This window comes from Leptinotarsa decemlineata, unplaced genomic scaffold, assembly GCF_025532065.1.
Source record: "Leptinotarsa decemlineata unplaced genomic scaffold, Ldec_3_MD MMD2_tig00078363_RagTag_RagTag, whole genome shotgun sequence".
Lineage (NCBI taxonomy): Eukaryota > Metazoa > Arthropoda > Insecta > Coleoptera > Chrysomelidae > Leptinotarsa > Leptinotarsa decemlineata.
The window spans coordinates 1,402,816-1,425,445 of NW_027412728.1; the positions used below are offsets into that span (position 1 = coordinate 1,402,816).

The 22,630-nt window shown below is 32.4% G+C and overlaps 2 protein-coding genes and 1 long non-coding RNA gene across 3 annotated transcripts; 1 reads left to right on the forward strand and 2 right to left on the reverse strand.

The window, feature by feature from the left end:
• Positions 1-18,243, forward strand: LOC141487114 (uncharacterized). The gene is made up of 2 exons (XM_074185914.1): positions 1-5,436; positions 6,442-18,243. The coding sequence occupies exons 1-2, from the start codon at positions 5,298-5,300 to the stop codon at positions 7,290-7,292; spliced, it is 990 nt and encodes a 329-aa protein (XP_074042015.1). The 5' UTR covers positions 1-5,297; the 3' UTR covers positions 7,293-18,243.
• Positions 5,472-7,830, reverse strand: LOC111512933 (uncharacterized). The gene is given in 4 exon segments (XM_074185912.1): positions 5,472-6,205; positions 6,207-6,361; positions 7,394-7,626; positions 7,699-7,830. Coding segments are annotated over 4 exon segments (1,158 nt in total). The 5' UTR covers positions 7,764-7,830; the 3' UTR covers positions 5,472-5,500.
• LOC141487115 (uncharacterized) lies at positions 17,428-20,333 on the reverse strand. Its single transcript, XR_012468207.1, has 3 exons — positions 19,182-20,333; positions 18,104-18,266; positions 17,428-17,653 (listed from the first exon to the last, which is right to left on the reverse strand). It is a non-coding gene; the product is annotated as an uncharacterized lncRNA (long non-coding RNA).
• Positions 20,334-22,630: the final 2,297 nt, after the last annotated feature.

Genomic DNA, 22,630 nt, shown 5'->3' on the forward strand with positions numbered 1-22,630 from the left:
CTCGAAATTTCGGGTGTTGAAATTTCGACTTCAATCTCAAAATTTCGACTTTTCAACTAGAAATTGAAATATTTTCAGTTTCAAGTTGAAATTTTTAAAATGAAGTCAACATAAAATTGTAATTTAGAATTTGAATTTATTAACAAATAATTGGAAAATAAACATTTCATTCCAATTTCTAAAAATGGACCTATGCTGTCCATCAAATCGATGGAGTAATCCAGGAATTTACTAACGGTTTACCGATGTATCTAATCAACAGTTAATTTTATAAACGTGCCCGTTCGCGTTCGATTTGCTTTTTGCTTCGAAATTCAAAAAAAAAATTTATTGACATCGGATGCGGTAGCATTCCTTGTTATGAACGGTACTTCAATTTTTTCGTTACCGATACTATCTGCAGAAACTCTCAAAGTCGGAATTTCCAAGAAGCAATAAATGAAAGTATGTGACCATTCTGCGTGTCCGTACTAGATGTGTTTTGTTGGCATCAATCATATTCCAAATATATCATTTATGCCAACAGTTATTCGCGCTCTCTGTTAGATCTGAATACAACGAGCTTAGATAACGAATAACTTTTGACGGAAATGACCTAATCTGTAATCTGAGTGCCAACAAAACACATCTTGTGCTCGATGTATATTGATCGAGCAGAAAATGACAGATTTGAAGTAAAACACACTTATGGCAGTCTTAAGATGTCTAAAAACCCTGGTGCATCTACTCATACCTGCAAAAGTTTGGGGTAAAATGAGGGATTTATGGCTAACTTGATTAGCAGAGATCAACGCCGTTTCAGATGGCGCTAGCAGTCATTACAGTAAACTGTAATCATAGACCACACAGGGTGTATTTGTATTTATATTTAATTCCACATTTATTTTTCATACTGTTCTTTTAGGATAACTTAAGAAGTGAGTTAATGAATTTTTTGTGTTTCAAGTGTTATTGACGAATTGTCAGTATTAAATCGAAAGATAAAAGTGTCCAATTTCTGGTGAATTATTAGTTGAAGTTTCAAATCAAGCAAAGTTTTGAAGAAATTTCGTATAATTTCTTGATATTTCAACCCAAGAAATGTTGGCAGATGTTATTCAGTATGTAAGTATAAAGATTATATACTTGAATACATGTTTTTGGTATGGTATTGGAATGGAAAAATATTTTTATCCAGCCACAGAGGTCTCAAACTCTATGTTTCCAGAAAAAATTCCTTTTATTTTGGGCAGAAGCTAATCATGATCTTTGTAAACATGAAATTTCTTATTTGTGTGATAGCAATATTTTATTTATATCACAACTCATAGAACTACAATATTTACTTCAAGAATCCGATGTAGGTTCCTTACATTTTTTTATTTTAATCATATTCTTATTGCGTCAAGAAAAGTGAATCAACAGTGTGCAAGATAATGAATGTAACTGTGTTATATATAAATGCAGTATGTCACAAGAAGTATGCAACAAATTGAAACCTATTTTACTCTGAATGTCTAAAAAAAAAGTTATTTGTGATAAAAGTTGGTGCTTCGCAAGGAATTCTATGATGGGTGATGGGGAAAGTTGTATTGAGTCCTTGGTTTGTGCATTAAACATCAGTCTTTTCAAAAAGTCATTCAGAAGCCTCTCTATTTTTGGAAATACCTACAGAAAAAAATCATTGGGAATATTTGAACGTTTCAAAAAAAGAATGAAAATCAAAAGCAATTATCTCTTATATACTGTTATGAATTCATGAAACAACAAATATTTCAATAACTACGGAATATTAATCGAAAATGATTTGAATAATGAGGTGATGACATACCAGTGAGATTGAAAAAAAAATTATAAAACAATTTAATGATGACCTTCCTAATATTCAAGATCTGAATAATTCACTAGATTACAAAGAAATATCACCAGTGAATTCTTTGTCGAACTTTTCGATTACCTGTTAAGAAATTCTTTTGATAAGCACCAACTCTTAACTGATTTTTATTTGTGTGAAGTTATCCACGCTTTTTGACGCGTATACCATCGACATTGGGATTGAGGAGAATATCCGTCCACTGTTGCCAAGTTTCACATAATTCCTAGCTACGCTTTTGTATACCCCAGATTGTAACATATTATGGAAATAATAGTTTGAGTAGATTTTAAGGGTGCCCTAAATATAATAGAAACGGAACATTTCTAATTCATCAATATCTGTTAATTTCTTGAAAACAGAATATTTGAGAGTGGAAAAAATTAAAACTGATATTTTTGACATATTTTTTCTTATATCTCCGTTAATAGTAGACGATCGTTAATGAATTTTTCACTAAAATATAGAAAATAATTCATAGATAACAATTACAACATCAAATCAATTTGCAGTGCCGTCGGGAGGGTGAAAAAAAAACAAAACCTGATTTTTTTTAAATATTTTTTCTTATATCTACGTTAATAGTGAATAATCGTTGATGAATTTTCCACTGAAATATAGCACATCATTTATATATATTATGTACAAGATCAAATCAATTTACAGTGCCGTCGGGAAGAGTGGAAAATAATCTGTCATTTTCCAATAATTTTTTGGTATATCTCTGTTAATAAGCGTTTGTTTGAAGGTGATTGACAATGTTTCATAATGAATTTCACTAGTTCGGAGTTCCATTGTCTACTATATAAAATGATTTGAAATCCCTAAAACAACTAAAAAAGAATAATCAAGAATGAATAGCTGAAAATAACAATTATATTAAGCAAAAATAAACCTGAACAGAAATAATAGTGAAATAAACTACAAGTAAAAATATAACAATTGAATAAATAAAAATAAAGGAATGAAAAAAGAAAATAATAAAAAGTGTAGAGATTTCAAGTCACGTTAGTTCACGACGTTTCGATTGTTAGTATCTACAATCGTCTTCGGGTGATGACTCAGTCATCACCCTTTTATTTTCATTAAATATTGTCCTCTCCACAATATTCCTATTGCATAACATCCGTTATGCAATACGAGGAGACTGGTCTACTGAGCCGAAGGAAAGTAAATAGCAAAGACCAAAAAAAACGAAGAAGAAAAAAAATTTGTCGTGTCGTTGAGAACAAATCTGAGCCACAGAACTTAAAAGAGGAGAACGGAAAAATAATACATTTTATGATAATGTAAACGTTCCTATAAGGGGAAATGACTTGCAGTAGGAGAGTCTGCGCATTGGCTACAAACGTTGACATTGTTGACAAATGACAGGTTTAGAAAGTCGTTTTTGTAAATGCATTGTACCGATTTCACGTGATTTTTTCATTGTTCCAATTTTATTTCGCCTCAACTCAAGTGTTGTTGAAAGTATTGGAAGTATGCCTGATCATTGTTTCATCGGGTCCTGTAGCAGCAGCGGTAATATTCCTGGAGTTCATTATTTAAGGTAAGTTGAAGTGCTTCAAGGTCAAACATCAGGCTCGGCCTGAAAATAATTGACCAGAATAACGATGGATCATTTTTGTATGATTTTTGTGCATTTCAGTTTTGGGTCCAAGAAAAAGGAATGGTTGGAGATTTTGGGAATCTCAGGAGTGGAAAATATGAGTCCCAGAAATAAGCTCTGTTCCAGGCATTTTGATTGTTGTGATATCAACTTTCCAGCTACTCCTAGTGGACGAGCCACACTCAAGAAAAACGCAGTGCCCAAATATTTCTTGAGGAATAAAAGAGCACCAGAAGATCTCCCACCAGATGTCACACCCCAAAATAAAAACTGGTTTGGCTGGATGACATTTTCTGTATGTTAAATGAATGATAACACAAAAAAGTAGTTTTTTGTAATGTATAGCAATGTTTTTGATATTGGAAATTACTATCAAGTTATATTGTTTGTCAGAACATGATTATTATTTTTATTGATTTGTAATTATCACATTAAAATAAATTATTCGTTACTATTAATAGTTTTATTGACATATTTGAAACCTTAAAAACTGTCGCTTCCAAGTGAGTTCACGAATTTACACCAGATTCACTTTGTCTTAGTTTTCCAATGTTTTGTAATAATATTTTGGATTCGTGATTAACGTGTTATAATTTTTTTCACTTTTCTATTAAATGATATCCTGTAATAATAGTTTAAGTTTACTCTTGCAATAGTGAAAATAATTAAATATAGCACGAAAGCAAATAAACCAACAGAAACTGCAAAACCAAGGGGCTTTCTGTTTTGGCAATTTTGTCAAAAATAATAAAAGCAATTCACAAGGAAATACACAAGTTTGGTAGGTGAACATTAGGAATTGCCAAACATTTTATCTAATATTAAATTGTAAAGTGTATAAACCAGTAATAAATTACAATATCATGGGGGCTGCCCTCGAGATTTTTTTTTACCTGCACATATTGTAATCATCTGATGATGATGTCATGAGTGAGCTGATCAGTCAACCTAACAAGACTGTGAAATTTACTACTTTACCCCATCCGTTTATTCTCTTATGCTTTTGAAATTTTGAGGTAGATAGTTGAATAACAGCACCAACGTGTTTCATTTGATGTTGGTAGGACAAACTTCATTGGTTTCATTCAAATGGAAAACAAGCAATTTTTTGACAACTTTCACTGACGTGGGTCCACTATTCTGATTTCTTAAAAAGATTATTTCTAAAAGTTAGGGTTATTTTAAAAATTAGTTGTTTTTTAATGATCCTTTCAAGGTATAAGGAAGCGAGTCCTCCCCAACCTATTATACTATAGATTCCAAAAGACCTTTTTCTAATTTAGCATGGCTAGATTGAGAGAGCTCCCCTATAAAACAAAAAATAGCAAAAGTACAAATAATATTGTGTCAATTTTATTTTCGGATTTTTCAAAGTGGGCTGCAAATAATCTGAAACCATCTCCGAAAACGCGTTATGCGCATGCGTTCCTACTGCTTAATTTTCTCCTTGTAGGAACACTATCACAGAACGCTATTTCCGTTCTCCTCTATGTTTAAGTTCTGTGATCTGAGCCGAAGGAAAGCAAATAGCAAAAACCAAAAAAAACGAAGAAGAAAAGAAAAAATTTGTCGTGTCGTTGAGAACAAATCTTTAAATCCTATGTGATTTGTATTCAAAAATAAAGGCTCGCGCAAACCGGAGCGGCCGCAAACGCGGTGGCGATGCGTTCAAAAGCTATGCGTGTAAAATAATTAAAGAGGGCAAACCTAAGCGATCTACCACACGCGCCCGTTTGTTTTGCAGCGAACTGTCCGCGTCTCGCTTGGCGTTCGGCGGTAGAACGCTGCTTACACTATTTGCCCGCTAAATTCGCGCGATCTTCTGCAGGACAAAACATGTTGAGCACAGAGGAGCTTATCGAAAGTGTTCGTGTTAAACCAATTTTGTATGATCTCACTAATAGTGAGTATAAAAATATCAAGAAAAAAGACAAAATATGGGACGAGATTGCCGAGTCGTTTGAAGGGGTAACTGGTAAGTACAAAATAACATATTTGTAGTAGGTAATGTATTTTTCTTAAAATATTTATTTTAATTATTAATTATTGTCATTAAAAAACGAAACAAATCTTTGACGAATTTGAAATGCAGTATTTGTTGATCTTCTGTTATCATTTCTATTTCTAATGGTTCCAGGGTACGCTTCTAATAAATTGGATGGCAAGACACACTGTTTTATGAGCAAGTAATTGTGTAATACACAAACAGTTTTAACAATAATTATGGCTGTTTCAACTTTTACTTCAATAGGTCTGAAGAGAAGCCGCCACTTATTGGATAACATTCCAAATGCATTTTCCACGACACGGCGTGCTCGGCACAACCTTTTATTAAAGACTTCTTTTCTTAGATCAGATTTTGATTGACGATGTGGAAAAGGTCGCATTAAATATTCCTTTAGTGGGAAAGCTTCATCACCAACAAGAACACAAGGTGTACACTCATCTTGAAATGGCAAAGGTTTATCTTTTGGGACATTAAAGGTTTTGTTATCAAGTCTTTGCCCCATAATAGATTGTTCGAACAATCCACCGTCGCTATTTCTGCCATATCCTCCAACATCCAAACAGATAAATTTGTAATCATAATCTACGATAGCTAGTAAAACGAAAGAAAACTTTTGCAAATAACAAAAGTAATTAGATCCAGTTTTATCCGGACATTTTATGGTAATATGCTTTCCGTCAATGCTTCCTAAACAGTTTGGAAATTGCCATTTTTCGTAGAAACCATTTATACTTTTTTTCCCATATTTCTTCAGTTGGTTCAGGCATGTATAAGGGTTGCATATGGTTCCAAAGTGCAGTACAAACCTCAAAAACTATGGCGCTCACTGTTCGAAATCCCATTCTTAAACTATGGCCAATAGTTTTACATGAATCTCCAGTTGCAAGATATCCTAAAAATAAATATTTTCTTAAAGCATTTCAATAGATTAGCAATAAAAATGTTATCAAGAAAAATGTTAACTTGTTTCAGGTGAAGAAATAAAGAAAAAATGGAAAAACCTACGCGATTCCTATAGTAAATATTTAAGAACCGAAAAAACCACCACTGGACAAGAAACGAAGATCTTGGATCGTTATAAAACTTGGCCTTGGGCTCAACAAATGGAATTTTTGCGACCTTCCTTGGCATTTGCCAAAACACATTCAAACGTAATGTCAGTACGACAACCACCATCATCTGAACTTACTGAAGAAGGCCACAATCAAGTCCAATGTCAGGAAACAGCAGATAAAAATGACCCTTCGGTTGAATCACAGACACCTAGTGAAAGTACCCAATCACTTTCTGACATGCAGCAAACAAATACTAACCGTCAGCCAATTGGTACAAATCAGCCACCAGCAAAAAAGAACAAAAAACATGAATTCAGCAAAGCACCAGCAACTCAGTTAAGCCAACGGCAAAATCAGCCAGCAAAACACCAATCATCTTCATCATCTGTAGAGCAAGTTATTTCTTATTTTGATAGGAAAACTGCAGAAAGTGCATGTGATGACATTGATGATATATTCAAAGGATATGTTAAGACTGTAAAAAAAATTTCAAAAAGAAGACAGGTTATCATTAAATTTAAAATATCACAACTACTAATGGAGCAAGAATTGGAGCATCTGGATGAGGAAGAGCGACGCAGGTCTACAAACTCGTACGTTTTTCCACAACCTGAGGCTTACTCCAATCCTGTGGTGCATATTTCTGAAAATTCTTCTTCTCTGGACAGACCGGGATCATCAGAATCCAATTTTCACGACAGTGAATTTTCTGTAGATTGGTATGAAAGATTTGGAACTTCACTAACGAAATTCCCGTCCAACATTTAAAACATGTGCAATACTTAATTAGGTAGATACTTATTTCGTTATTTACTTGTTCAACAAATAAAAATTATGTTTTAAAAATAATTATTTCGTTAGTTACTTACTAAGTGTTACAGCTAGTCGTTCAGCTGGTCCTATAGGTTCTCTGTAATGAGTAAACTGTTTTGTTATGTCCTCTTTCATGAGATCTAATATTTCATCGAAATATTCTACAGTCATCCTGAAATATATTAAAAAGCGCTGTTCGTCCTCTCTTAGTTCGTGATATAATGTGTGAAATTCTCCTTGAATTTCACGACTTAAGTTAATATCGTGAATCCAAATTCTTCGTTTCTTTCTACAAAAAAATATACAGGTCAATTTTATAACTATACCTATTTATTAAGAAACAAGATTAGTTTATACTTACTTTTGAGGTTCACCATCTTCGTCAATTAACATGGCGAGAAGCAACGTTTCCTCTTCAAAATCCATATCGTTTCTTACACTTTGAACGCATTGGTGTGCGGTGGTTTTGTTCGCTTTGCGACCGCATCGCCACCGCGTCCGCCACCGCGTTCGCGGCCGCTCCGGTTTGCGCGAGCCTTAATGGCTGCCGATTGTGGAAGAATTATTAAGAGCGAACTTGAATCTGTTGGGGATGAAGTGGTTTTTGAAACAATTTTCATGAAATGTGAAACAAGTGACACTGAAATGGTCCGTGAATCTGGAAATTATGATATGTTTGGTAGCGAAATGGTTACCCAAAACTTCGAAGAAAAATATGATATAGGTCAGATTAAAAGTGAAAATGTCATTGATGTTCACCATGAACCCAAATCAGAAAAATGTATTGAAGAAATCAGTGAAGGCCCTAAAAATAAGGTCCTTGATATACAGGGTAAGATATGACTCATGATTCAAAACCCACAGGTATACTCTGCCCTGCTAAGCTAAAGTGCCATATGTACAAAAATGGTCGTTTTGAAATTTTCGGATGGTTGTAGATTATGAACATTTTGTGTCTTCTTTTCCAAGCAAAAACTATGTATATACCACCAGGAGTGGAAATATTTGTTGATTTTGTTTGCCATATGTACAAAATTCACTGTGAATACGGTACTTTTCCTGAGCACATGTGAGTTACTGCCTTTTTGCTTAGTAAGTTGATGAGATGGCGCGATGCGCTGTTAACTGTCTGGAGGTTACAAGTAAGTAGTAGTTTTTGTTTGATTGTTTACGCCGGTGTATTAATTTATCAGGACTCATAAGTCACTTTATGATGTTGAGACGTATTGATAAAATTATGGCACATTATAATACAGACTCTAAACAAATGATGAGTAGTCCATCAGTAAAAGGGAGAGAAATTGAAGTTTTGGAAGAATCTTTCCCGGCGTCGCTTTCTTGTGATGTCCATGAAGTATCGAAAACAGAGAGGCAGGAAGGACAAGAAATAACACAACGTGGTTAGTTGTTACAAATTATTAATCTATTCTCAAATATAATAAAATGTAACTGAGAAATTCAACAACAATCGATGAACATTTTAATTATTTTCAATTTTTGAATATTGTTACCAAGTTTCAAAACCAATATCACATCAAATTACATTTTTCAGATGATATCATGCAGTGGTTAGAATCATTACCAGCTGTACTTGCCACGGTAAATCATCCTGAAATCTCACAGATGGACAATGCTGTTGTAGACAATGACTTGCTACAGAGTAACACTACAAATAAAAACTATATAATTTTGCAAAGTACTCCCCAAGAAATTATAATAGACGAGGATGAAAAAACTGAACCCAACTCTGAGAATATATTAGTACTCTGTGGAAACAATTCGGAGAATCAGCGTGAATTCAATGCTGATCCACCTGATGTCATAGAAACATCACAAAACATCATAGATAGTGCACCTGAAACTACAGATTTATTCAAAAAAGAGGGTAATCTCAGAAAAGAAAAAAATATAATGTAAATAAGGAAACACGAAAACATATGAAACTGAATCAATTAAAAAGAAATCACAAATTGTTGCCACCATGTGATCCTGAGAAGTGCAAGAAGAAATGCAACAGTGATATATCTGGAAGTTTCGACGTTCAGAAATCAACGAGCAGTTTTGGAATTTGTCTTGGTTAGAGAGACGAACATTCATATTCAATACTTGCAAGCATTCTGCAGTGAAAAGATGTCCCAAATCTGCGGAAGCTGAGAAAAAACAAAATACATTTAAGTTTTTTTTTCTGCCTAAAATTCATCAGCTGAGGCAGTAACTTATCAAGTCTGTAAGGTGTTTTTTTGACCACATTAGGTTATAAGAAAACAAATGATCATGTGATAACAGAAGTTTTGTCAAAAACTGAAAAGGGAAGCCTTCAGCCAAATCGAGATAAACGCGGACAACATGAAAACCGCAATAAATTCCAACACGATGATTTATTTATACAGCATATAGAATCTTTCAATCCCACAATATCTCATTATCGTCGTGAGCATGCACCACAGACTAGATATCTACCCAGTGATGTGAATATTTCTATAATATTCAAAGATTTTCGAGAAAAGTATCCAGATTTAAAATTATCATATGAATTGTACCCACAGAAAATTAAGAGCTTGCGTATATTGTTTGCATTGTTAGGCCATGAAGAATGCGAAAATTGTGAGAGTTTCAAATTACATGGCCATACAGAACAAAATCTACAACTCCATTGTGAACAATGCCAAAACTGGAAAATTCACATAGATAAGGCCACTAAAGCTCGAAATCTGTATTGCGAACATGCTCAACAGTCATTTGCAGATGGCACACTTTGTTTTTGAGCATATTTACAAAAAGTAATTATGTTGCCACGTGTCGACTGTTTCAAAAAAGTTATCTTCACAAAAACGATCGTTGTATATAACAAAAGCTTAGTTCAAGTAGGAAAAAAAACAGGTCAAAAGCCACTTGCACGTTTATGGCATGAGGGTATCACTGGTCGAAACAAGGAGGACATTACTAGTACCTTCTACGTATTGTTCTGTGGTTGGACAACTGCTCCAGCCAAAATAAAAATTGATGTTTTCTAAGTTTTTTGGTATTCGTCGTAAATTCAGATGACGTGGCCATTGACGAAACTGATATACAGTACTTTGTGCCCGGTCACACATTCATGTCAGCTGATAGCTTTCACCATCAGGTGGAAGCTGCTTTGAAGAAACAGAAAAAAACCTACAATTTCAGGGATTTCTCAGAATCTGTTCAAAGTGACAATAAGTCAAAAGTGGACATGAAAGAAATGAAACACAGACTTTTTTCTCTGGAAGGATTTCAAGTCGCAACAAAAAATTCAAAAGGCAGAAAATAGATTATACTTAGTAGACATAAAAGCAGTGAGGGGGAATTATTATCTGAAATGTAAAACCAATTTGGCGAAAGATGATTATATGACACTGGATTTTCTATGTATAAAGAACATGAAAAACAATAGAATGCCCGCACCATCCCCTTTATCATCACCATGTGGAGTGTCAGTAGATAAACGCGAAAGTATTCTCAAGAATCTCAATAATGTTATTCCAAATAATAGGAAACGATTTTGGGAAGAGCTGGAAATCAGGCCCCTCTTGCCTTCAAGAAATTGAGAATTCATGATAAATTACAATCTGTTTAAAAAATCTGTTTTTCCGTTAATCAACTGTCGCTGATTAATGTTTTATTTATTTATTCAACGTGTAACCCCCAATTTTTATACAATATATTAACCTTAGAAAGTTAACTATTCTAGTATATACATATCTAATAAATCAACCTACATAGAGAAAATTAAAATAAAATTGTAATAAAAAAAAATTCTTATAAATCTAAACCACGCAGAGTATATCTAAGAGTACTCTGAGAGATATGAAAAAAATCAATATTGGTCCCATTAATGTGATTAATGATAATATTAGTTGATATTTCAATGGAGCAATATAAAATGATTTGCAATGTAGTTTCTCATTCACACTATTCAGCAAGTTACTACGCATGAATGCAGTATGTGAAGACTGCCCGATAATAAAGCAGTATATGCGTGTATTATACTGCATTTTTCGTTTGTAATGGTTACACAATTTCTGCAGTATATGTTTTTTCCAGCGGAAAAACGTGGAGTATTTGAAAAATTACTATCGTTGAAAGTAAGTAATGTCCAAGTTAATCAAGGAACACGTCTATCACTGCGCAATTGACCGCATATCTCAAAATGGCTGTTTTGTAAATACGACACTTTTGCTTAGCAGGGCAGTACTGTAGTCTGATGAATTTTTTTGCTTACATTAATTTAAACTCCAGCAATTCAAATCCAACATGAATCGCTACTTTCTCAACAGGCACCGCTCTTAGAACGCCTTAAAACTAGTTGTAATTTGTGTCTACAGACCTCCTCATGGAGACCTCAATATATTTTTTCAAGAGCTTATTGAAATACTTGATCTCATACAAATGAAATATAAAAAATATAGAGTTATTGTCTGTGGGGATTTCAATATCAATCTATTGAACGCAGACAGCTGAAGCACACAATCTTTTCTTAATCTCCTACTCTCCTATGATCTACACTAACAAATAAATGAGCCAACCAGAATAACACCTCATTCATCTACATTATTGGATAACATCTTCATTAACTTTGAAAATAAATATCCGGGTGAGATGATAACATCTGCATTATCTGACCATGAGGCCCAATTACTTATAATTAAATCCCTACCTAGTATTGACAACAAAACGTCAAAAATCAAGAAGAGAATTTTCTCAGAGGTGAAACTGTCACAGTTAAAAAATGAACTAAAAAATTATAGCTGGCACGAACTTTACACCATGGGCGATCCAAATAAAGCATATGACTACTTTAATAATATTATCAAATATCAAATGAATTTAATTTTACCCATGAAAACATTAAGGACTAGAAACTTTGACAAAAAAAGGGGTTGGATGACACTAGGAATAAAAACATCTAGCCAACGTAAAAAGCAACTATACAGACTTCAAAGGAATGGCATCATATCTAAAGATACTGCACAATACTTAAAAAAGTAGTACAGGAAGCAAAAAAAATGGCCAGTATAAAATATTTGCAATCATCTTCTAACAGGTCTAAAGTAGTATGGAATCTAGTAAAGAACTATACTGGTGGTGGAAAGAAGCAGCTTGATTCTGTAATAGATAATGTTTTTCCGAATGAAAATGACAAAACAAAAGCACTTTGCAAAGTCAACAATTTTTTCATACATAATTGTCCAAAAATTACAAATCAAAATCATGGAAGTGGTTTTCTAACCTCTCCCATTTATAATCAAAGCATATTTTTCGACAGAAATATATGACATTATCAAAAACCTTAAGAACACTGAATCAGTAGGCAAAGATGGAATCCCTGTTAAATTACTGAAACATATAGAACATGATATTCGTGAGCCTTTATCACATATAATTAATCTGTTTTTCAACGGGTATTTTTCCAGATAATTTAAAAATAGCATATGTGAGAGCTATATATAAAAAAGGCAAAAAAGTGAGCTTAACAACTATATACAGACCTATTGCACTTCTTCCCAATATCAGTAAAGTTTTTGAAAAATGTATATACATGAAATTAATAACCTTTCTGGAAGGTAATAATCTGTCTGATACCCAGAATGGTTTCAGGAAAAAGAAATCAACCATTAGAGCAACCTATCAGGCTTTATGTAACATAATAAATTCCATCAACAAAAATAAAATTACAACAGCTGGTAATTTGGACCTGTCAAAAGCCTTCGATAGTGTTGAGTATGAAATATTGGGTGTCAAGTTGTCAAATTATGGTATACGAGGTTTGCCTCTCAAATTAATAAAATCATATCTGGAAAATAGAAGGCAGTGCGTAATTCAAAGGGATCAAATAAACGGCGAACTAATAACATCAATTAAAGAGAAAATAATCAGAGGGGTACCCCAAGGGTCAATCTTGGGTCCTTTACTCTATATATTATATACTAATAACGTATCAGACGCTGTGAATGAATTTATGGTGCAATATGCTGATGATTGCTCTGTGATTTTTAGTTCAGATGATGCTTCTTCTGAAAAAACCAATATCTGAACCCTGAACCTGCTAGAAGACTACTTTTCAGACCATAATCTGAAATTGAATACCAATAAAAAGCATGCCATAACGTTTACATGAAATGGTACTAGTAGTGTTTGTAATCTCAGTAATGGATCAACAACATTGGAATCTTCTCCTAAATTGTCTTTCCTGGGCTTAACAATTGACTCAAAATTGAACTGGAAGAGTCATATAAATAATATTGCAACAACTTTATCAAGATACTGTTTTGCTTTGAAAGTCATATCACAAAATAATTCTCAAAATGCAGCACTACCGGCATACTATGGATACGTTGAAAGTCGCATTAGATATGGTATCATCCTTTGGGGAATGTCTGTGGACACTCAGCGAATATTCATTCTACAAAAACAATGTTTGAGAAAAATTTTCAATCTACCTAGAACAGAGAGTTGCAGGGAAATATTCACTGAAGAGAGAATTCTTACTCTTACAAGTATGTATGTGTATGAATGTGTTATTTTTGTTAAAGAAAACATGTCATTATTTGAAATTTTTGATAGGAATCACTCTCATAATACTCCCAATGAAAACAGTCTTCTCAACTTAATGACACGTTTTTCTTTTGTTGAGAAAAATGTTCCTTTTTCTGTGATTAATATTTATAACAAAATACCTGATTCCATCAAAAACTTGCCTGTTAGAAAAATGAAAAAAGAACTAAAAATCATGCTTTTATCAAAAGCTTATTATTCGGTAGAAGAATATTTCGCTGATAGACTTTGACTGTTTATATTCTTTGTCTGACTGTTTTGTATACTTTTACAATGTTATTATTATACTATATGTTTGTCTGAAATGTCTTATAGTATGCAATGTGTTTATTTATATATATATATTTTTTATTTTTATGTTTATTTTTTATTTTTTTGTAATTTTTATCATACTCCTTTATACATTGAGATGTTCTACACCCGTAAGGGTCTTTGTACCAAAGAACTAATATAAAGATAATCTATCTATCTATCTAACGATTTCCTGCAGTGCTTGTGTTTTGTCCTTAAAAAAAATTCTAATCCCATTCAATATGATCAGGTGGTTTTAATTTTATTGCTGAGTTTTTGTTCCTATGATAACCTCACCGGAATGAACATTCCCAAAATTTTTATGCTTTTTGATTTCTCCACCAGCTGATATTTTTATTACGTCTCAAATCTTCTCGGCCTTCTGTGAAAAGATTTGTAATACTTGGAGTACTATCACCGTATGCCACTGTCAAAATTTCACACATTTAATGCAAATTCTTTGATAGCAGAAAATCGCCGGCCACCCAAAACACTTCAATTCAAACTTTTATGCCTCTCACCAACAAACTAAACATGCTAAACAGCTGTAAATGTGAACATATATTCGAAACGAATGTACCAACATGAAAAAAATTGCTAATCGAATATATGTAGCCTGGAAAATTTGAACATTCACCTTATTTTTTTTAACAGACCTCGTATTTTTTTTATTGTATATTGAAAAATACTAGAATATTCTGATATGCATTCTTGTGAGGAGGGTACAACTGTTGATCCTTCTCGGTGAGTGCAGTTCTGAATTTGATGTATATGGTACATCCAGTTGTATATAAAAGGCTCTAACTTAGTTGAAAGATATAGTTTAATCGTCTCCACTCGTTTAATCAGAGATTGTACTCTAGTTATAGTGTGTGAAAAAGGCTTCCATTAGATTAATTAATTGCCAGACATTCCAGTTCTACCTATCAATCAAAATTGTGACATGATAATTAATTACAAGAAACCTCAAGAAAGAAATATATTAGAATTGGCCGATACTTGATGAAAATCCTTAACTAACTTATTCAAAAAACACTTTATTGTGAGATTTTCACTAAAGAGTTTTACAAAAATGCAACACGTGTTTCGCCATACAATAGCTTCTTCGGGCGTAAAGACACCCATTTTTGTTAAAACTGTTTAATGAAAATCTCACACTAAAGTGAATTTCATTAAAGAACTAATTTTTTAATTCTTCTTTTCAGTTATTTCAGGGATTTAAAATCATTTTATATAATATCAGACAATGGAAGTCCGAACTAATGAAATTCATCATGAAACATTGTCGATCACCTTCAATCACACTAAAGTGTTTTTTCAATACGTTTCTCGAGAAAGATAAAATATGAATGAATGTATTTTGATTTATTATTAATCTGTTTGATTGGTTTCAATTAAAATAGTTTGTTTGATTATATATTGGACTCTTTATGGCCAGTAAATAGTATGTGTATAAATATAGATAGATAGATAGATAAAATTTATTTGTTCAGGATAGAAATACAGTACCCCTGAGGGCATAGAACATGTCAGTATAAATATAAACATATATCACAATAATATTAGGTTGAAAGAGGAAGGAAAGATGTACAGTACATAAACTGCACAAAAGTATATGCATATATATTAAAATATTAATACATGTAGATATAGGCTCTTACGAGTCCATGATTGTAGTAAAAGCAGTCAAATAGATCAAATAATAATAATAGTATCATTTAAATACTCGTCAGTTGCATAGTATGCTTTTTCAAGTAAAAATGCTTTTAATTTTATTTTTAATGTTGTTTTATCAAATTTCCTCACTGTCAGAGGGAGTTTGTTGTAAATTGTTATTAGAGTATGTGGTACTTTTTTTGAATAAATGAGAAGTTTGGACTATTACAGGTCAAGTCTGACTTATTTCTTGTAGAGTATATGTGTGTCTTTTTAGAATTCTTAAAAAGTTTGGTGTTTTCCTTAACAAATAGTATAGTATCAAGAATGTACTGGCTGTATAAGATTAGTATTTTATTTTTTATAAATAAGGGTTTACAACTATCAGTTTGTATATGGTTAAATATAATTCTAAGGCATCGTTTTTGCATCTTAAATATCTTGGGGACATCTGTCGAAGCACCCCAGAATATTAAACCGTACTTGATCCTTGAGTGAACTTGTGCGTATAGTAGACACACATAGCAACGTTTATATCTATTGATCTTGTTAGTACTCTTAGAGCATAGCAGTATTTTGCAATATTTTGTATTATTGAGGTTAGGTGAGATTTCCAGTCCAATCTAAGATCAAGCTCAATTCCCAAGAACTTTGTACTTTTGCAAGCTGATATTGTTGATCTACCATCTGAGGCTGAGTTTTCACATGCAGTTGATTGTTGGGAAAACTTTATTACTTGTGTTTTGTTTATATTCAACTTTAAGTTATTATGTGTGAACCAATCTTCCAATGTATTCATTGCTTCAAACACGCTTCTGTCTAATTCTTCTATACTATGTTCCTTGATTACTACACTTGTGTCATCTGCAAACTGCACAGTGTTGAAATCGATAGCATTTGCTAGCTCATTGGTATACAGAATATATAGCAACGGCCCAGTTAACACAAAACGATCTCAGAGATGTCAAAGTGCTGCACATTCATGTTTCAGATCACAGCCTTGAATCGCAATTTGACTCACATTGACATCTCACGAACTTCTATTTCGGACCCTGGTGACCGGCTTCAGGCATCACATTGTGTTGCACAATGAAACTCTAAAAGAGCTGAATGTGAGGTACTCTTTCGCTTCAAAATCAAACTCGCATAATCATGATTTTAGTAATGAAATGTGAGATTGGAAATTCTCAAAATGAGAGTTACATTAAGATTCACTCAGTAACTCACATTCCGATGAAAACGATGCATTTTCTGAAGTGTGTTGTAACTCGCATAGATGTTGCTTTCATAGTGAATGCGATAAAGCCGATCAATTCACTTATAGTGTCTCACGTGGAGCATCCACTGAAACTTTAAGGAACTTCTGATGATTCAATTATTGGTATTTCTCTTAGTACTCTTCACTTCATCACATTGATAATATACAAAAAAATACCAATAGCTAAATCTTTCATATAATTCTTTCCCTCAAAGTTTTATAGGAAGCTCATTTGTGACACACTATATGCTGTAGGCAGTTACAAAGTTCAATAGCCAAACACCAAAGAGTAAAATAAAAAGTCAAATAAGCATTTTCGCAATTTATATTTGCGCATCATATAGTATATAAGTATGAATATAAATAAAAATAAACTCTAAAAGCAACAAACAAAAACAAAATTCCCAGAAAACTGTTTCTCATATGACAGAAACTAACAAGATGATTTATTTTCTTCCCTGGTCCTCCTCTGCTTTGCATGGCGAAGCCAATCTTTCGTCTTTCAAAGTCAATTCAAATCTTTGACAAATTGCACCTGAAATCAAAAACCCAGCTTAAAATCAAATGATATGTTTCATAATGCTTCTATTGAAATCTTATAAATTTTAGAAATAAAACTGAATAGAATTTATCAACGAAAAATTAAAATAAAATGTTTTGACAAATACCATCCTTACATTCCTGGTGGAATATATTATAATATATTAATAAAAGTGATGTAAATGGCTGCTTGATGAAAATTCATCATAACGTATTCAATTAACAATTAATTGTTTGATTTTCACTTATCAGTTTACAAAACGGCGACACGTGTTTCACTATACAATAGTTTCTTCAGACATGCTCAATACTCAAATCACACAATAAAGCGTTATTTCAAATACGTTGTTATAGTTTGACAATTGTTTTGAAAAAGAAAAAAGGTTAATAGCAAAAACTCATCTTCTGGTAGAAATACCTAGTGATTTTTTCATGATGTTCTCACCATATAAACATTATTCCAGTAATTGGTAATCACCAATTTTGTGATTGTTTTTCAACCCCTTTCAGCTGCACATCAGCGCCAACGAGTTGGTCATCAGTTTTCCCATAGCTTTGCTGTGGAAGTCTTTGGCAGTCAAACCTCCGATGGTCAAAAAATACTTCGTCTGAAAATGTTTGGATGAATAATTATGAATATTGTTAAAACTCTCTGGTGTGAATTTTTTTGTATTTTTTCTGGGAATTGTAACCTTTGAAACGTCAACAAAGATAAATATTTTAGCTTACAATTTCCTGAGAAAGAATTGTTTATAATTTTCGGGTATGCAGTCAATAAGGGGATGGTAAAATAAGTGAACTCTTTTTTCTGTTCTAGCTTTTGAGTTTTTATTGGCTCTTCACCAGGAACTCTACAATGAATTGATAATTGATTGTAATATTTATTTAAGATATTGTGAAATGTGTTGCACTTACGAAAGTGAGGTTAGTAATCCCTTTCACTTGCCGCAATATGTAAACATAACACTTCCCAAACGACAAACACTCTTGGTAAAAAACAACATGAAATAAAAACTTTACATTATGTAATGAACATAATTACTAACCTCACTTTCGTAAGTGTATATAAGTAAGTAAGTATATATATATATATATATATATATATATATATATATATATATATATATATATATATATATATATATATATATATATATGACATTGATTTACACAAAAGGCGATTGTTCTTGGTCAGTTTGAACAACAAGCACACATTTATTATAATACAGACATAAATAAATATTGAAATGAAAATAATTCATCAATGTTAACTTTCTCAAAGGTATTCTCCATTTTTATCAGCCATGGTCTGCAAATTTTTGTTGTGAATGAAGCGTCAGGCACAAAAACGTGCATATTACGGTCAACAAACCCTGATAATATATTCAACAATGGAACTAATTTTAATTGTTATTATTATAAAACACAGTACTAGTTCTTATAGTGTTTCAGTTCGAAAACAATTTCAAAACATATTAGTTTCTTAGCTCAGTTCAATTCAAATTTTTTAAATTAGTACATACCAATTCTTTCCTTCGTAGAAGGTCTGTTTTTACAATACTATTGAATTCGACCATTCCCTCGACCGAACTGAAGGGAAATTTTTCTGTGTTTTCGTAACTGGTTTCAATGTGATTTTTGTATGTTCCAAGTTCACTGTAAGTTTCCCAAACATTGCTATTAGTTTGTCGAGTTTGATTAGTTAGTGGTCATAAACATATTGTGTTATCTTCTCTCAACCATGTTAGTGGCACCTCCTGTAGCACTTCGGAGTCTACCTCACTCTCATGAAGAAAGCAAACCACAGCATAAGACATACTGTAAACAAAATAACAGGAGACAATCTGGAGAGATATAACTGCAATAATCAGACTTTACGAGAAACTGACATTTTTCAGAAAAATTCTGAATGAACCTCTACTACAGTGATGTTGCCAATAAGCAAATTATTGCACTAAATACAAGCGGGATCAGACAGATCAAGAACTGGTTACACAATTTTTTTTTAATTCAAAGCAAATTGGTTGAATCAATCCCTTTTGAAGGACCACTATCCGTCTTCTAGTAAAGTATTTATATAAAATATAGTATCATAATGATATATCAAGAGTGATATATGACTGATAAAATTATGGAAAAACTAAAATAACAATGACCCTGTATAAATGGATAACTTAAAAACAAACTTTACAACTACAAAATAAATATCAATATTTTGTTCGACGGGAAACTCTAAGAAAATGACTCGTTGACTGATTCAAACTGAAAACTCCCATATTGAAAACAAAACTCATTTATCAAATAAACAAATAATGATTTCAACTTCCTTCAGTTGTGATTTAAACACTACAAATATTGTTTAAATTTTTTTTTTCATATGATGAATGTATGGTACTGTAACAAAATCATTCCTTTCCTCTTTCGGAAGCTCATACAACATTGAACTGATTTATACCTTACCATGGTGAAATTGAGGTTATGTTGATCCGCTTCAATATTTCAATGTGATAACTAAAACACTGATTATTCTTGATTGAGAGAGTTTTATGTCTGAATATGAAAAGACGCGGAGTCCTTTTTCACTATTATTGTATTTGCCACTTACCTTTTGCATCAAAACAACAATCCCAAATAATTTTTAAACAGATAACACAACTCAGTGAAACCACAGAACACTATGTAATGCGAAACCACAGAATCTATCTATTTGTCAAATTTTCTACTTTTGGTACAAATAAAACTTCGGTTAAAATCCAACTCACTCTTTACTATTTTGTGAGTCCCGAATGTGAACCGTTATGTGAATAGTATATACTGCACTGAGACGAAAAAAATGCGAATCAATAGATGATAAATTTGTGATTCACATTTGGGCGTCTTTGATACATCAAATAGCATCACAGATTCAGGTCTATTTGTGCCTTGCTGTAGCAAAAAAGTGATGAGAGATGACGCGTTAATTCAAATTCAATATCCCTTTACGGTAACAGTGATGTATATAAGAACTTCACATTTCAATAGATTAAAAGACAAGAAAGTAACATCGCATAGATGTTTGTGTTAACTGGGGGCCCTAAGATTGATCCTTGCGGAACTCCTCTCAAGATTGTTAATTCATCTGACTGTATGTTTTCGTTAGTGAGGTGGCATTTTTCAACAACTCTTTGCGTTCTATTTTGCAAGTATGATTTTATTAAATCGGCTGAGATTTCCCCGATTCCATAGGCATTAAGCTTGCCTATTAGTATATTATGGTCGACACTGTCAAAAGCTTTTGACAGATCTAGACAAATCATTAAAGTGTGTTTTCTTTCATTTTGACTATTTAGCACTGTGCACAAGGCTTGATAAATCGCTCGTGTAGTAGATTTGCCTCTTCGGAAGCCATTTTGGGTGTCATTCAATAACTCAAACTTTTCTAGATAGGCTATGAGGCGATTATATAGGGCTTTTTCGAATAATTTACTAATGGTCGATAGTAGAGCTATTGGTCTATAATTTTCAATTTGATTTCTATCACCTTTTTTGAAAATTGCTTTTATGTGAGCAATTTTCAATTTATTGGGAAATATGCCATTACTAAGCATCATGTTGACAATCAATGTTAAGGGTTTTGAAAGTTCTTGCGCAGTGAATTTCAGTAGTTTTACAGGAATTTCATGATAGCCAACAGATCTGATGTTTTTTAGAGATAGTATTATGCTATAAATTTCACTTTCAGTTGTTGGTGTAAGAAATAGAGTTTGGTTCGCTGATGGTAAGCTAGCAGGATTATTTATTTTATTGTTTGCTGGTTTGGAAAGGAGACTAGAAGGGTTATTTAATTTTGGATTCGCAGGTTCCGAGCATTGATTTATGTAAAAACTATTTACTTTATCTAGAACCAGTTTTTTATTTCCGTTTTCTGTATCTAGGTTTCTTAAAATTGTGTCGCTTTCATTTTTTGCTTTCCCAGTGTATTTTTTAACTAGTGACCATGTTGCCTTTCTTGCATTTGAAGCATTTGAAATATATTGTTTGTCAGATATTACCTTCGACTTCTTGATAACATTTTTTAGTATTTTGCAGTATTGTCGGTATTTTTCATTTGATATAAGTTGTTTTAATTTCTTTTGATAGAGTATACTTTTTATTTTTACATGATATTTTAATGCCTTTAGTCATCCAGTTTTTTGTGTCTTCATTTTTAGTATTAATTTTTTTTGGCTCAGATTAAATATTTATCAGATTCATTATTTTGTTAATGAATATGTCATAAGCTATATTTGGATCATCAGTAGTAGATAATTCTTTCCAATCAAGAGAGTCTATTTCAAGTCTGAATTGCTCCATCTTTGCTTCAGAGAATATTCTTTTGCATTGTGTTGCTTTGGGTCTCGTTTCGCTTAATGTGGATAATATTAAGATTTTTCCTTCATGATCAGAAAGTGCAGTATTTAGAATGTTTGATTCATAGTGTTTACTTGTAGAGATAAATATATTATCTAGAAGGGTATGTGATTTTTTTGTAATTCTTGTTGGGTCAAATATGGTTTGATGCATATCATAGGTGGTTAAAATGGTTAAAAAGGCATTTGTCAGTGCGTCTTTTGTTAGTAGATTTATGTTAAAGTCTCCGCATAAGATTATATTAAATTTAGAGAATTTCACTAAACATGCATCTAATGCATGCATCTAATATTTTACTCAGTAAGTTAAAAAATATTTCAGTGTCCCCTGAGGGAGGACGATATATACATAATAAAACTATACATTTCCTCATATCATGAAAGTTTTTAAATTTTTGGTTTGTATAAATTCGTTTTTAGCAAAGCGATTTTCTATGTTCAGTAGTCTCTCGATTATAGGTTTCACTTTTGTAGTTTCATTCAGCAGTTCTCCAACTTCGGTTTAGTAGCTCCCACGTTCTTTAAGAATTCATTGAAGTGATAACAAATCTTAGCTTTATCTTTTTCCTGAATATTATTTATTG